At 37.1% G+C, this 15,854-nt stretch overlaps 1 protein-coding gene across 1 annotated transcript; it reads right to left on the reverse strand.

Moving 5' to 3' along the window:
- Nucleotides 1-562: 562 nt before the first annotated feature.
- On the reverse strand, nt 563-14,261 carry LOC107745551 (calmodulin-regulated spectrin-associated protein 1-B-like). Its single transcript, XM_016559444.1, has 5 exons — nt 14,108-14,261; nt 13,358-13,522; nt 8,367-8,629; nt 2,181-2,342; nt 563-679 (listed from the first exon to the last, which is right to left on the reverse strand). Exons 1-5 carry the CDS (start codon nt 14,112-14,114, stop codon nt 563-565), a joined length of 714 nt encoding a protein of 237 aa, XP_016414930.1. The 5' UTR covers nt 14,115-14,261.
- Between the last annotated feature and the right edge of the window lie 1,593 nt (nt 14,262-15,854).

Below are 15,854 nucleotides of genomic sequence, written 5' to 3' on the forward strand. Positions count from 1 at the left end.
TGACGGTTAGTATTATCGTTTAAAATTGAATTATCATCAAAACCGTATTTGATTATTGCAATTTTGAAAACTCGCGGTAAATCCTGTCCAGCCAGCATCAGTCTGACGCAGCTGACGCAGACAATGTTGTTGTTTTTTTTGCACGAGAGGAAATGGCAGAAGGCAGTGACAGCGCTCAGGACGCTCAGGAGCCAGAATGCGCATCCATCAACAGAAACGTACATTAGCCGAACCCTGTTTGATTTACGTGTTATTTATTGCAAACCATATTACAGATGCGTTGTCAGATTTAAGTTGAACCGCGGTCCTAGCGCGTGCCGAACCGTGTGTGGAGAACCGTATGGTTCGATTTTTTCCCGCGAACCGTTCCACCCCTAATATATATATATGATAGTTAATTAATTATTATTACAAAGTTTTCTGTAAAAGCACAAATTGACTTTTTTTTTTTTGTCCAGTGCAGTTTGAATGATGTTTTCTAGACACATACAACCCCATTTACAGGAAACAGATGGGAAAAACCAGGTCTAAACAGCACCTGAGAATCAGAGTGTTTTACAATCTATGTGTGAAACTCTTGTGCTGGGATGTCTGGTACCTTCTGATGACTTGGAGATTCCAGCAGATGCTGCTTTGATTTGTGTTCCTTCTCTGTGATCTCCCTCATTTTCAGGTTCACCTGCAATACAAAGAAGGGATTGTTATAATGAACATCTGAGGTTTATTTCATAAGTCTCCACGCTAGCATGAACAGACATGCTCTGTCCAAGCACTGAAAGTCCCCAACAGGACTAGACAAATGCAGGTAAGCTATTACATTTACATTTATTCATTTAGCAGATGCTTTTATCCAAAGCAACTTACAAATGAGGAAAATAGAAGCAATCAAAACCAAGAAAAGGGCAATAATATGTAAGTGCTGTGACAAGTCTCGGTTAGCCTAATTCAGTACACGTAGAAAGTTTTTTTTTTTTTTATAAATAAAGAAAACAAGAAGATAGAATAGAAGAATAAATTAAGAATACTAGAAGTATATAGTACTTAATAAAAATAGAATAGAGAGTGCAAGTGTTAGAGGACTGAATGTTTTTTTTGTTTTTTTTATTAGAATAGAGAGTGCTAGAGTTAGAGGGTCAAATGAAGATGTACATATATACTATTAGTACATCATGTAACACACAGTGTTTATTCAAACATAACCCTTACCATTTAACTGTTCAAAAGCAAGTTAGGCTGTTATGATTACTTCTGATACACCAAGGACAGTTCCAATTAGGGATGCACGATATTGGATTTTTGCCGATATCCGATATGCAGATATTTTCAACTCATTTTGGCCGATAGCTGATGTCGATACCGATATATTTCCTTTTGTTTGGAAACAACACCAAGTCTCTCCTGTGCAGAGATTATAAACAAATTATCTGTCATTTTGGTTATTTTTTTTAACAAAAACTTACTTGTGAGAATTAAATAAACAACAATGAAGTTCTTTTAAATTTAGAGTACACTGAAAGCTTTGAAAAATAACTATAAAATCAATCACTTTTTTTTTTTACAGACAGATGCAGTGGTAACCTTAACATTTTATTTGAAGATTTAACATTTGTAGATGGTCTAAATCAAAAGAGTTGTACAAATTCTGAAAATCTTTTAGAGCTCCTTGTATTTAAAGGGTTAGTTAGTCCAAAAATGAAAATTAGACTGTGTTTTACTTACCCTCGAAGCATCCTAGGTGTATATGACTTTCTTCTTTCAGACGAATCTAGTCGGAGTTATATTAAAAATTGTCCTGGCTATTCTAAGCTTTATCATTGCATAGCCGGCATCAGTCTGACGCAGAAGCAGCATGCAATGTTGTTGTTTTTTTTGCACGAGAGGAAATGGCAGAAGGCAGTGACAGCGCTCAGGAGATTTTTCAGCCATTTAAGAGAACCAAGTCGGTGGTCTGGTCGTATTTTGGCTTTTACAAGAGTCCTGAAGGCTAAGTTAAGTCACACCCTGAGCACATGCGAGTTATTCGTCTTATCGGCAAAGCATATCGCATAATTTTTCATATCGGGCAGATGCCGATATTTTCATTTTAAGCCATTATCGGCCCTTTCCGATAATATTGTGCATCCCTAATTCTAATACAAACATGACTTGACTAAAGCCCACACCCTTCAAAACACACACACCTTGTTGATCCAGAAGACCATAGCATCCTCAAGGTCAAAGGGGAGCTCCTTGGAGGCACTGAACGTGGAGAAACGCTTCACGCAGGTCACAATCTTCTCAATGCTGATCATCTCCACGGTGTAGGCCATCATCAATGCATCAATCATGGGGATGTGGGAACTCTGTGCCACACAACAGAGAAAGAGAATTCACACTACTGCATTAAATGCAGCATAATGAACAAGAAAATGTTACATTTTAATAAACTTTTTAAAAAACAACCTTCACAAATAAATTTGATAAAAAAACTTAGTACATTTGTAAATGTAGTATTGTTACACTAAAAATGTAATCATCACAAGTAGCATATGTTGTAATTAAATAAATACTTTAAATAAAACATTTATTATTATTATTATTATTATTATTAACAGTTATAATAACTATGTACAAATGGAAAAAATATAAAAAGCTTTTTTGGAATGAAATATGACCCAGATTGTCTTTCATCGTGTTTTAACAGGACACTGAAAATATGGGCTGTTTTTCAATTCCAAGAACGGACTTGTGTTCTCGTGGAAACCGGCCTTGCAGGCTACCTTGAAGAACGAACTCAGAAGAACACGAGAAAACAGAATGCATCTTTGTGAGAATTGAGATGCGCTGTGATATTGCTGCTGAACTGATGATATTCCCAGCACGTTTTAAGGAGCATACAGGCTTCCGTACGTCGACCGCCCACAGCGTCTTCTGGGATTTTTAACAGTTTGATTCTCTCAAGTCTGCATTCGATTAGTAGTCGACCGATATTGTTTTTTTTAGACAGCCGATGCTGATGCCGATATCTTGGAAAGCAGGGTGGCCGATGGCCGATATAAAGCGATATAATTTTATTTATTTTAATTAATATTTAAGAAATTTAAAATCATTTGAAAATTGATTAAAAAAATAATTTTATAAAATAGAAGTAAACACTGTAACCAACAGGGCACTCAGTAATCTGGGATGTTTGTGTGCATTGGGAATCATATTTTTTCAAACAAAGCCAAGGTAACACTCATTTTACATACAGCACACAGTGAAAATTACATTAATATGACAGTGGGCAAATGCATAAAGCACAGCATAATTTAAAATCACGAGTTCAAAGTTTGTTGATCACGCGTCTCCAGTGATGCTGAACTCTCCTCCTGTCAGCATTCAATTCGCACGGATCGACCGTCACGCAGAGAACACGCGATCATGCAGGATACACATGCACACTTCACAAGATCTCACAGCTGGATCCGACTAAGTTTGCAAGGTTTTTGAAATTGTATGTTTATTAGACATTCAAAGATTTGTTTAAATGACATAAATGCGTATTTGCTGAATGCTGACGGCAAACAAGACAGTATTATAATGTTTGCCTTTCTATTACTAATAATATAAAAGCAGTCGTTATAAGACTTTGTATATATTTTAATTCCTTTGTTTAAACGTTCTATCTGATTATTAGACAGACTTCTATCCGTATTTAGACAGAACTGTTAACGACAAAAGCGAACAAGAGGGAGAATGTGAACACTGTTTGCCCAGGCGCTGCCATTCTCAGCGCCGTCAAAATAAAAGTCACGCCTCGAACGCATCGGCCAAACAGGAAAACTTATCGGCCGATGCCGATATTTTTTTAAAAAAGCCAAATATCGGCCGATATATCGGTCGACCACTACATTCGATGCATCCTCGATATAAAGAACACATCCAGGCACTTTCATGCATTCTCTGTACTTGCGTTCTTAAGTACTGGAATTGAACTTTGACGGTTAATGATGACGTAGAATGAGAACACAAGGACGCAAGATCGCTTAAGAATGCATATTGAGAAACGGCCATGGTACTTTTAAAAGCTAGTAAAAGAAACATCCTTATACTCAGATAGTCCTAATGTTTCAGGGAGCTGTTATTCCTCAGACTAAGAAAAGTAAAAATGTGCACACAGCTCTCTGGGAATAATCTCATCCTATTTAGCCCAAAGAAGGTCATACTGATCTTAATAACAAAAGCACTGAGCCCAGTTAATCTGCCAAAATAAATCACAGTCAAGATGAAGTAAGTAACATAATATTTCACATTTGTGATGTAAAACCCTTTACATAACTTTGCTCATGCTGGCTACAATCCTGAACACTACCTCATGATTTGAATAACCTATTATAAAGTACACCAAGCATTTTAACATTCAATCTAAGTCTGAGAATATGAACTGTTATACGAAGCCCATCCAGTTACCATAGCAACCCCAACACCAGTCAACCACTGACTTGTTCATACGGGCTCAAGGTACACGTCAGCACAATCTCAGCAGATTGATCCCTGACTCAAGGCAATAGTGTCAGCAAACTTTCACAGTGTTTTTCTCAGATATGCATGTAAGACGTCTGACAAGCATTAACCAGAAGACTGGAACGTGAAGAGCTTTGGACTCAGGTAAACATAGTACTAAAGCAGGAAAGCACACTATCACACTACTTCTACCATTTCTGCAGTATGTGTACAGTGCACAGTATGCATGCAACTTGCATACATTTGCCAATATGTGGATTATCCACCTTTTTCCTAACGAGTCTATTGCATTTTAAATTATAGGAGGCACTTCCGGTTTGGGGAATTTCCACTCAAAAAGACTAAAACAATCATTTTAAATCATAAGGTTGCACTACAGATAATCCATATCTGTTGGTTTGACTGAATGAGCTGTAAATTTTCCTTCAAGTTCTATTTTCAGACATCTGGAGAATAATGTGCCACTTAAAATTTTAACGTGACATGGTATAACAAGAATATCTACGGCAAGAGATCTTTTCAGTCCACTGCATTCTTTTCCTCCTGATTACTTTCTATTTTCCTTTATATTCTGCTGTAACTATATGAAAAAAAGACAACAAACACAGTGCAGCCTGCTCTCCCGATGGAATAGACTAAGAATCTCTAATTTTTTCCCCCCAAATCCTTATGTCATTTCCCAGGTTTGTTTTTGCACGGATGCTTTAAAAATGTAATTGTTACATATGCTACATAATACAGACATTTATTACTAAGGTGATATTTAACACATCCGTAATTTTGTTGCAGATAGATTCGAGCTTTAGGGGTTATTCACAAAGTAATTTGTTAATGCTTTTACATTTTTAAATTTCCTTTTAATGTCCAATGGTTGAAGGGTAAGTACAATGTCACCTCATTGTACCTAGTTTTTGGGAAATTATTATTATTATTGTTTTATACAGTGAACCTTTCGCTGATTTTTTTTATTTTTATGAAAAATACTCCCATAATTCACGCAAAGCATCATGGGGCATAGGAAAAAGGTGGAGAACCAGAGCACACTTTGTCCAACAACGCAATACTCTCAACTTGACCAGTGAACCAGTATCTAACAACTGAACCAGAAGTAAAATCAGCCATGATGTTTTTTAAATCCTCATTATTTGATCAAAATACCTGCAGCTGCAACTTGCTGAATTACACATGCCATTTAAGCAGGTCATCTAGTCTACAGTACTTATGTTTAAAACATTTATCACTGCATAAAGTGCTCTGTCTCAAACACTATTTTATGGCAATTTACACTACCATTCAAAAGTCGGATGTCAGTAAGATTTTTTTTTTTTTATGCTTTTGAAAGAAGTCTTTTTATGCTCACCAAAGCTTTATTTATTATCAAAAATACAGCCGTTTTCTATATGAATATGTTTTAAAATGTAATTCATTCCTGTGATGGCAAAGCTGAATTTTCAGCATCATTACTCCAGTCTTCAGTGTCAAATGATCCTTCAGAAATCATTTAGCTAAAGAAACATTTTATTATTAAAGTTCAAAATAGTCAAGCTGCTTAGTATTTTTGAGGAAACAGTGATCCATTTTTTCAGGATTCTTTGATGAGTCTTTACTGTCACTTTTGATCAATTTACCATATCCCTGATGAATTAAAGTATTAATTTCTTTAAAGGGGTCATATGATGCTGCTAAAAAGAACATTATTTTGTGTATTTGGTGTAATGAAATGTGTTTATGCGGTTTAAAGTAAAAAAAAACACATTATTTTAAAGAATATCTCTTTGGATTTGAGACTTTAGTCTTTGCAACTTTACAGATCTTCTTTATGCACCAAGAGCTTGTAACACTCCAAAGAGAAAGGAAAAATTGAAATCGCATCATATGACCCCTTTAAAAATAACAATAAAATAAATAAATAACTGACCCCAAAATGCATGGTAGTGTACAATGAAGTAAGCAATACGCTAGTATTCTATTCCAAACTTTGCCTATGTGTGCAGTTACACAACAGAATTAAGTGGTCAACCAAATTTAGTGGTCAGTCAAAATGGCATTAAACATTCATGTCACGAGATGTAACAGAGAATAAAGAGGCTGCCATGAGACTTCAAAACAGTACGGTTCCCAAGGACCAAATTAACACAGCAGCATCTACGCCAGGGGTCATCTAAATAGGATGCTAAACAACATTTATTTTCATAGTACAGTATATAAAAATCTTTCACATAGCACACGGTTAATTAAACTAATTTAAAAATAGCACTTCATGTCAAAGTTTGTAAGTCCCTGTTTTGACTTTCATTAGTGATTGCACTCCACTCCCAAACTGAATACCAGGTATGTAGCACTGATGCCATTACACTGGTTCAAAGCAAACAAATGACACCTATACCTTTTAAAGTCATTAGGCTGTACCTACACACCTCAGAAAGCCATTCTGTTCAGTCTAACAGGTTTGTGTGGATCAGACCGTACTAAGCTCTGTACAGGGTGTGGGCTCCACCACAAAGATTTGCATTTGAAGTGATAAAAGCACGAGTGAGTGTACAATGCTGATTCATCAACATCAGTGATTGCCATTCAATGGAGAAAGCACCTCACTGGCTGACAGAATACAGCTGTGAATCAATGAAATCCACTCTCCACTCTCTGTTCTACTTTAGCTCAAGCACTGATCTCACTAATTGTTTGGACAGGTGTTTGTAGTGGCTATACATGAAGGGAAAAAACACACACTGGATATTTCAACAATAGCAGCCTTCTCCTGTCAGTGCAGTAGATATCTGCAGGAAGAGCTGTGCAAACCACAGTTTCCATGTCACACTTGCTTTTTCTTTGTCTGGATTTGGACTGTAATTAGTGCTTGCTAAGGCAACCATCACTATCATCATTTATTCCTCCAGATAAAATGCTGGTGCATGTGCTACAGCTGCGAACGATGACTCAAATCATGCAGTTTATTGAGGAGAGTGTTGCTATTACTACTTTATATAAGAATTATATCTTATATAAGGATGTCTTTTGACCTGGGGCTGTAAACAACTACCTACAACCACCCAAAACACCGTAGCAACCACTTCAAAACCCTAGAAAACACACATATGACACTGCCATATCTTGGCAGCAGAATATCAGAGAATTGGGGATGGGCTCTTTTGACCTGGGGCTGAGTACTGAGGTCCATACGGGACCCCTGCCATATCTTGGCAGCATAATATCAGAGATATGGGGGTAGGGATCTTTTGACTTATGGCAGTGTACAAAAACAAGCTCAAAAACCCAGCAGTGACTCCTCCACTGGCAAGCACCACTAATAGAAAATTTAAAGGTCCACTAAAGTGCCTTGAAACATGCAACATTATTCTATGGGGTAATGTAATTTAAACTGAAACAGGAAGACAGGGCGGGACATAGAACAACTCCGCCCCTTTAAAAAAAAAATTAAAATAGCCAAAAGGGATTCTTTATTCCAGCTCAGCCCGGAGCCGTTGAGCTTGGTAACGCTGCATTTGACAGCTATCCGCTCTGTGCTATCATGTCTCTGGACTGGAGCAGTGCACGCTGTGACAGTTCACACGAAACCAAACTTCAAAATATAGTTTAAAATGTAGTTGGGGATTGCGAAGCAAATAAATACAAGTGGACTATAATTTCAAATGCTAGCATACTGCTATTAAGTATTAATATCTTTTTTTTCATCTTACTAATGACAAACTTTTGAAGGGTAGTATGTGTGTAAATGTATATTATATTCATTAATAAAAGTAAATCACATATATTAATAAATATATATGCTAATCATGTATGCACTGACAATTCATACATTACGCACAAACATGCATGCTGCAAAAATAATCACCAAACATATACGACACTAATTGACGCACCATTTTGATTGGCTGGCAGGTCAGATCTGAGTCGGTGACAGGCGTGTCATCGCCCTCCACAACATAGATGCCTTTGCGAGCCAAGGCCTGGATGACTGACTGGTGGGACTGCAGAGAGGCCACCTGGTCGCCTTTGAGAATGAGGGCACACACGCGACAGTACAGCTCACATGACAGCAGTAACCGGATCACTGGGGGTTTAATGTGCTCCTGGTCATACTGGTCTGTGTAGAAAGGATCTCGCAGGTCTTCTGGGATGTGATCTGACAGGAAGACAAAACAATAAAATTAGGATATTAAGAAATTAAGACACTAATGAAATACTGAAGATTTTTTCAACTGTTATTGTCGCTACAACTCTTCTATGTCTGGCATCATATGCAATCTGCCAGCAATCCCTTGCTTTGTTGCCATTTAAAGGGGCCATGAACTGACAAAGCAACATTCTCTTGATCTATTGACATATAAGAGGTCATTGTACTATAAAAACATCCTGTAAGTTTCAGAACTCAAAACTTTCTCGTTAGTCTAAAAACAGCTTATATTAAAGCCAATATTCCAAAATGACAGGTTGTGGAATGTGCCACTTTATGATGTAATAGTGTGGCTAAACACCACCTCTGCAGAAGAAGATCAACGCCTGCTTCTACATCACTGCCTGTTTAGCTCCACCCATCGATTCATGCATGTAGTGTAAATAACAAGAGAGGCAAATGCAGGTCTATGTAGAAACCAAACGATAAAGATGCTCCGAAGACAACAAGATGCTGTGCAGTGCCAAGTTGAGAAAAAACACAGTCTTTGCATCACCTTCCTTCTGATCCCAACATTAGGAAAGAGTGGATGAAGTTTATTTTTAATGAAGATCCAAACCGTGTCAGTAACAACTCTGTCCTTTGTTCACTTAATTTTACCGTGGATTCATTTACAAACAAAGCACAATTTCGACTGAGGATTTTCAGAAAGATTGAAACTAAATGACGATTCTGTGCCGACTATATTGTATCCGACAGTAATGTCGCACCACACAAGTGTGAGTAACTTATTATTACATGGTCACTATTGCTTTGTCTGTTATTACAGATCGTTTGAAATGAACTGAGGATTTATGCGTTTTTAACCTAAATCACAGCAGCGTCCATTTGTGAAGGATGTAGGCTGTCAAACATACACAACAGTTAGCCAATCATAGCAGTGGGCGTTTACTTCTGCCACACCTATTCAAAAAGAGCGTTCTGATGAGGGGGTCAAAACAGGACAGAAAATAGCCAATTACTTCTAAATTATGATGTTTTTTATGTAAAAATCTTGATAACATTATAAGTGGACCTCAGTGAACAGAACAAAATATTAATAAAAAAAGGCAGTTCACGACCCCTTTAACGCATTATGTGTTAGACAATAGCGTGATGGTGTGAAAAGCAAGCCATAGGGCTCTACTCTCTTCATGAGATCTGTGCAGACGCAGATGAGCTATGGCAGCTGGGGTCCGGCTCAAACCACAAGGCTCAAACTGAGGGGAGGAGGGCCAGACGTGTCCTAATCTGGGCAGCCATTGCTCCGTCTTCTCCACACCCACCTCACAAACATCCACACCCCCTGCACCAGTATCGCCCAGGAGAAGCATATCATTAAATGTGAAGGCACTGGGTCCAATCATTCATCATGCATTTATGCAAACACCTGCCCCCTCTGATGTACCACATGGAGCTGTCTGCTTTGTTCCAAACCAGTATGTCTGCCACAAGCAGGAGTTGTTTAAAGACTGGTACTTAATAGTAACCAAAGTCTTATTTTTTAATACATCAGATTTAAAGCATGAATATTATTCAATTATGACACAGGAAAGTAATCATAGCATTAATTGCATTAATGTGCACAGGGATATCTACTTACAGCTGGGATACTATAATGAATGATTTTAGTATTAAAGGGGTCATATGATGCTGCTAAAAAGAACATTATTTTGTGTATTTGGTGTAATGAAATGTGTTTATGCGGTTTAAAGTTAAAAAAACACATTATTTTCCACATAGTGTACATTATTGTTTCTCCTCTATGCCCCGCCTTTTTGAAACGCGTCGATTTTTACAAAGCTCATCGGTCTGAAAAAGCGAGGTGTGCTGTGATTGGCCAGCTATCCAATGCGTTGTGATTGGCCGAATACCTCAAGCGTGAGACGGAAATGTTACGCCCCTCACCATACTGTTGATGCCGTGTCCCGGCCGGAGCGACGAGACAAAAACATTAAAACCCATTACAAACGAGGCATTTGTTGCATCCAGTGGGGACATAATTACTGATTATAATGACTTATACTGTCTTTTTACGAGTTGCGTTGCATCGCGCCGCGTAAACATAAAACCATGTCTCAAATCGAATCGAAAGTTTGTGAATGAGAATTGAATCAAATCGTGAAATTTGTGTCAAAACCCAGCCCTATTAATTATACTAATACTATAATGACGGTATTTATATGAATGCATAAATGTAGTGTCTACTTTAGGTCCTATAAGAGATCAACATTTCTTTTAATTTATTCAGCATTCTCTAGTTCATTTTAAATGGCCATGTGGTGTGACAAATGAATTATTAAGTATATAACTTATACTGTCAATTATATAAATCTGTCAATTCTTATGAGGTCATAAAGCTGCAGGCATAATATTTAAGAATTTCGATAACACTTTACAATATGTATTAACTAACATTACTAACAATGAGCAACAGATTTGTTACAGTATCTATTAAATAAACTGTTCATTGTTAGTTCATATTAGCTCAGGTCCATTAAATAATATTAAGAGAAAACATTTGATTTTAATACTATTAGTAATTATGAATTAACATTAAACAAGATTAATAAATGCTTTAGAAGTATTTTTCATTGTTAGTTCATGTTAATTACTGTAGTTAACTAATATTAACATATGGATGCAAATTATTGTTACCAGAATTATATCTTAAAGTGTGTGTTAACTATATTAAACATGAAAAATTCATAAATCTACACCAAAAAGCAAGAAGCAGAAGACATGACAGCCTTAAATAAGGGTCCCAGTTGCAATCATTTGCATTTATCCTAACTCTCAGATAAAAATAAATAAATAAAAAAACTGAAATGGACATTCAAAAGGACATTCAAAGCAGTCATTAGCAGAATGCAAAGAAGCCCTACAAATCTGGGCCACTTCTGACAGTAAAGAGGCACATGGCCTTCATAGCCATTCAGGCCAATTACTGGGCCAAAACAACTCTGCTTTGAGAGACAAAGAACTTCACAAGAATGGTGGGGTAACAAACTGAACCTCAACCCACAAAAAAGCACATATTTGACCCTTCAAGAAATGCAATTAATTTTCTCCCATTTTTACGTAATAAATTGATATCCATGTTATTATTATTGCCAATTACTATTATGGCAAACTGACACACCCTGCATAGACAGTTCAGATAATTAAACATTCAACAGCAGAGAGAGAGCTTCCTCAGCTTTAAAATGAGGTCAGGAGTCTTACACACCACATTTCTGTTTCACTCACTGATGATGGCAGAGTGGGGTGCCTTTTTGTTAAAGGGGGTACAGATTACATATCAGCACATGCTTGAATACATCCTCTAACAGGATACCATTCCACGGTGCCAGTTTTATGAGGTGATCTAACAGAAGTTGCATTTTGGAAAATCTATTTGTGGCGGTCAGTGTTGATATTGTGGCGACCCACCACAAATAAATCAATGTATGGGAAACACTGTTGTATATATTTTTTAAACGTACCCAGGAAATCCATTTCTGTATCATAGCAACACCACAGTGTTTGGATATTTTAAGTAGCTTGAAGAATCATGTAAGGTACATGGTATTGTATGTGAATAAAAACAAAAAAAAGTAGCAGCTTTTGTTTTTTGTATTTAATAATAATAGGCTAATTAAAATAATTAAATACAAAATTCAATAAAAGTTTTTACTAATATTAGTTAGACTAGCCTATTATATTTTGCTGCGGTATCAAAATTTCAGTGGTATTGAAAATATTGGTATCATAATATTGGTACAACCTTCTTTCCGGGTTAAAAAAAAAATACCATGCTACTATCATGGTTGTTGAGATATGCATCATGGTATTCTTGGAAATGCTTTGTAAATATTGTACTATGTAAATACCCTGGTAAATGAATTTCAGCAGAATCCATCAAAGTACCATGGTATTATCATCTGATACCAGTGCAGTCCAATGTTTCTGTACTTATCTGTAAGGTGAGGTAGAATGGAAATACCATGGTTTTATTAAAATATCCCAAGATCATACCATGGTACATATACGTATCATGGTATCCTTTTAAAGGTGTCATTTGACGTTGCTAAAAAGAACATTATTTTGTGTTTTTGGTGTAATGAAATGTGTTTATGCGGTTTACATCATAGACTGAGGTCAGCATGCGCGCCGAAGAGGAAACGGGAACTGAATTCACCGGAACACCGGCATTGTAGGCTACTCTCCCAGGAAACAGTCCTCGTCCTCCGTAAAATGCGTACATGTGGGGGCGTGTTTGAACGAGGCGTTTTAGGAGGGCGTGGACGAGTCTTAACTTTTATAAAGAATATCTCTTTGGGTTTGAGACTTTAGTCTTTGCAACTTTAGGGATCTTATCTATTCACGAACAGCTTGTAACACTCCAAACAGAAAGGAAAACTTGAAATCGCATCATATGACCCCTTTAAGTACTATGTAAAGACAATAGTATATGTTCAAGTAGTATGGAAATACCATTTTTGGACATGTAACACAAGTAACTATGATTATGGTAATCATTCCCATAATCATTGCTCAGTACCATAGTACAGTGATGGTATCAGGTGGAAATACCACAGGGGAGCAGCACACATCTGTCTGTCTAGCCAACTGTCTTTCACACAGAGTCGGTTAAGAAATAAAGAGTCTTCACCCTCTGTCCTGTTTTCATTCATAAACACAATCAAACCAACTCACCGATACCGAAGGCTTTGGCAAACAACCATCGCAGATTCGCCGCTATTTTGGCTCGGGCTGAATCATACATTTCCAGCGGCACGATCTCGAGCGCCTCGCCCGCCGCCTCCATCTTTCTGCGGGTGCTGTCAGCACCCAGCTCCGCGTCCATCCTGCGACCACCGTCTGCAAACACACATGCACCATCACTTTCAAACACCCTTAACGGCTCTCTTTTGTGGGCATGCGGCGTTTCATAAGCTGCATGTCAAGGATTGGTGTGTCATGAGCTTTGGAGCAATAACTCAATTCTTTAGCGTTCGAGCTAGCTAGCACATGAGTATCTTTTATTCCAATACTACCCACTAAAATGTGTAATAATAATAATTTCCCAGACACAAACGGCATGTAAATTTGTTACAAACAGCTTCGGAGCAAAACAAACCTGACCGCCTGGATCCTGACAAGATAAGCTAACAGTTAGTCTGTGATTAGTTTATATATGCAAAGTAACTACCTAGCCGTCGCCCAGGCAGCTAATAAACACCAAAATAATTTATTAAATGTTCAAACACTCACATGGAAAGGTAGATTTAACCATCTGTCAGAGCTTCTGTCCTGACCGTAAACTGGTTTGCATGTTTTGACTGAAAGAGTTACCAGCAGCTAACAGCTAATGCTGCTTAATGAGATGAGGAGTAGCAACCCGCAGTTAAACAACAGCCCCTTTGTCAGCAATTAATGAAAACGGCCACATTTACCGCCACGTACCTTCCATATAATGACCTATCAACAATCCACTCTGGCAAATCTGTGGGTGAGAAATGAGAGAAAAGGGTAAAAGGCTCCGGCGGGAATCATGAGGCCACGTTTAGTCCGAACAGATACGAGTGTCGGTGGATGAATGGCAAACCCTTGAGAGTTACAGCCTTCACTACTACCACATTTCAAAATAACAGCAGCAAACAGAGACTGTAAATACAGTTTAAAATGCGAAGTATTCGCTATGTGCTGTTGTGAATGACAGTTATGCAGACAGATATTGTTATTAGGCCTTATGTTGTGTTTTGTTGAGAAAAGCACACACCTGTTTTACCTGTGTTTTTAAAAGACAACTGGAAATGCTTCTAGGATGATGCTAAATTCTTATAGAGGTGAGCTGAACTGATTCTTGATCTTTAATTGTATCATGATAATTATTTGTTGTATTATTTTTGGTCATGTTTATGGGCATTCCAGCCATATGGATTAAGTATCAGGTTACACATAATGAGCACTGATAAAACAGTGTTGTTTAGGGGTCTTTATTGCAGTGTCTGTAAGTTGTGATATCCAGTTTATTATTTGCAGATGCCTGGTGAATTTATGTATTTATCTATTTGTATTTGGGTCAAAGACGAAAAGGTTTTCAAGCATCAAAACAATAAAAGTACAATACAGCTATTTTCTGTACATTAGAATGTGTCCTGTTTCATCTTTTTTTATTATTTTATGTATTTTTTTTAGTAATTGTCATTTTAAATCTTTACTTAAATCTTTACAATAATAAGTATTGTTTCATTTTTACATAAATATATCTATTACGCTGATACCCATATTTTGACATTTTATTTTCCCAAAAGTTATTTAAAACATTAAAGTATACACTTTACATGCATTTAATATACTTTTTGTGTATATAAAATCACTTTTGTAAATTCAAAAGAATCACCCCAAGTGAAAGATATAACACCGTGTCAGAAAAAAATTTAAAAACCAGAATAAGTTGGAGTATGCGAATAATGACAGTAAAAAAATAATAATCATACTTTATAGCAAATAATCAGAATAATGAAAATTGCATGTAAACTGGAGTGAAGAGGTTTGCTTGTGTCATGTAAACATCTTACTGCGATTAAGTCTCTGATTATTGGAAATAATTGTGTTATTGGTGCACATGTAAACGTAGTCAATGGCACACAAAGCCATTTGACTTCAGCTGTGGTCATTTTGATTAGCTCAGCATGAAAAGAGCTTTCCTGGAGCATTTCAGTGCTTGGTAGTGCAACTGAAGCAAACAATCAACTATGGGTGGAAAGGCACAGTCAAAAGATCTCCGGGATAAAGTTGAAGTCAGAGGCAGTTGCAGGAATTTATGACAAAGAGTAGTCATTGTGTGCATGTGACAACAATATCACAGATTCTCCACAAATGTGGCTTGTATGGGACCAAACGATATGTCTGGTGGAAATCCAATACAGCTCAGCATCCAAATAAAACCATTCCTACAGTAAAGCATGGAGGTGGTAATATCCTGTTATATGGGTGTTTCTCTGCAGCAGGGACAGGAGCACTTTAGGATAGAAGAAAAAATGGACGGGGCAAAATACCGTCAAATTCTTGAGCAATATCTGCTGCCCTCTGCCAGAAAGTTGTCAGTTGGAAGAAGGTTTACCTTCCAACATAACAATGAACCAAAGCACACAGCAAACTTGAGCAGTTCTGCAAAGAAGAGTGGGCAAATATTACAAAGTTTGTG

Source organism: Sinocyclocheilus rhinocerous, unplaced genomic scaffold (assembly GCF_001515625.1).
Source record: "Sinocyclocheilus rhinocerous isolate Xijiao unplaced genomic scaffold, SAMN03320098_v1.1 scaffold4207, whole genome shotgun sequence".
Lineage (NCBI taxonomy): Eukaryota > Metazoa > Chordata > Actinopteri > Cypriniformes > Cyprinidae > Sinocyclocheilus > Sinocyclocheilus rhinocerous.

Excerpts from the sequence above, each read along its gene's own strand:
- LOC107745551 (XM_016559444.1), bottom strand. Across the intron at positions 8,630-13,357 it reads TGCCAAAGCCTTCGGTATCG|ATCACATCCCAGAAGACCTG; the intron begins GTGAGTTGGTTT and ends TCTTCCTGTCAG. Across the intron at positions 2,343-8,366 it reads CCTGCCAGCCAATCAAAATG|AGTTCCCACATCCCCATGAT; the intron begins GTGCGTCAATTA and ends TGTGTGGCACAG.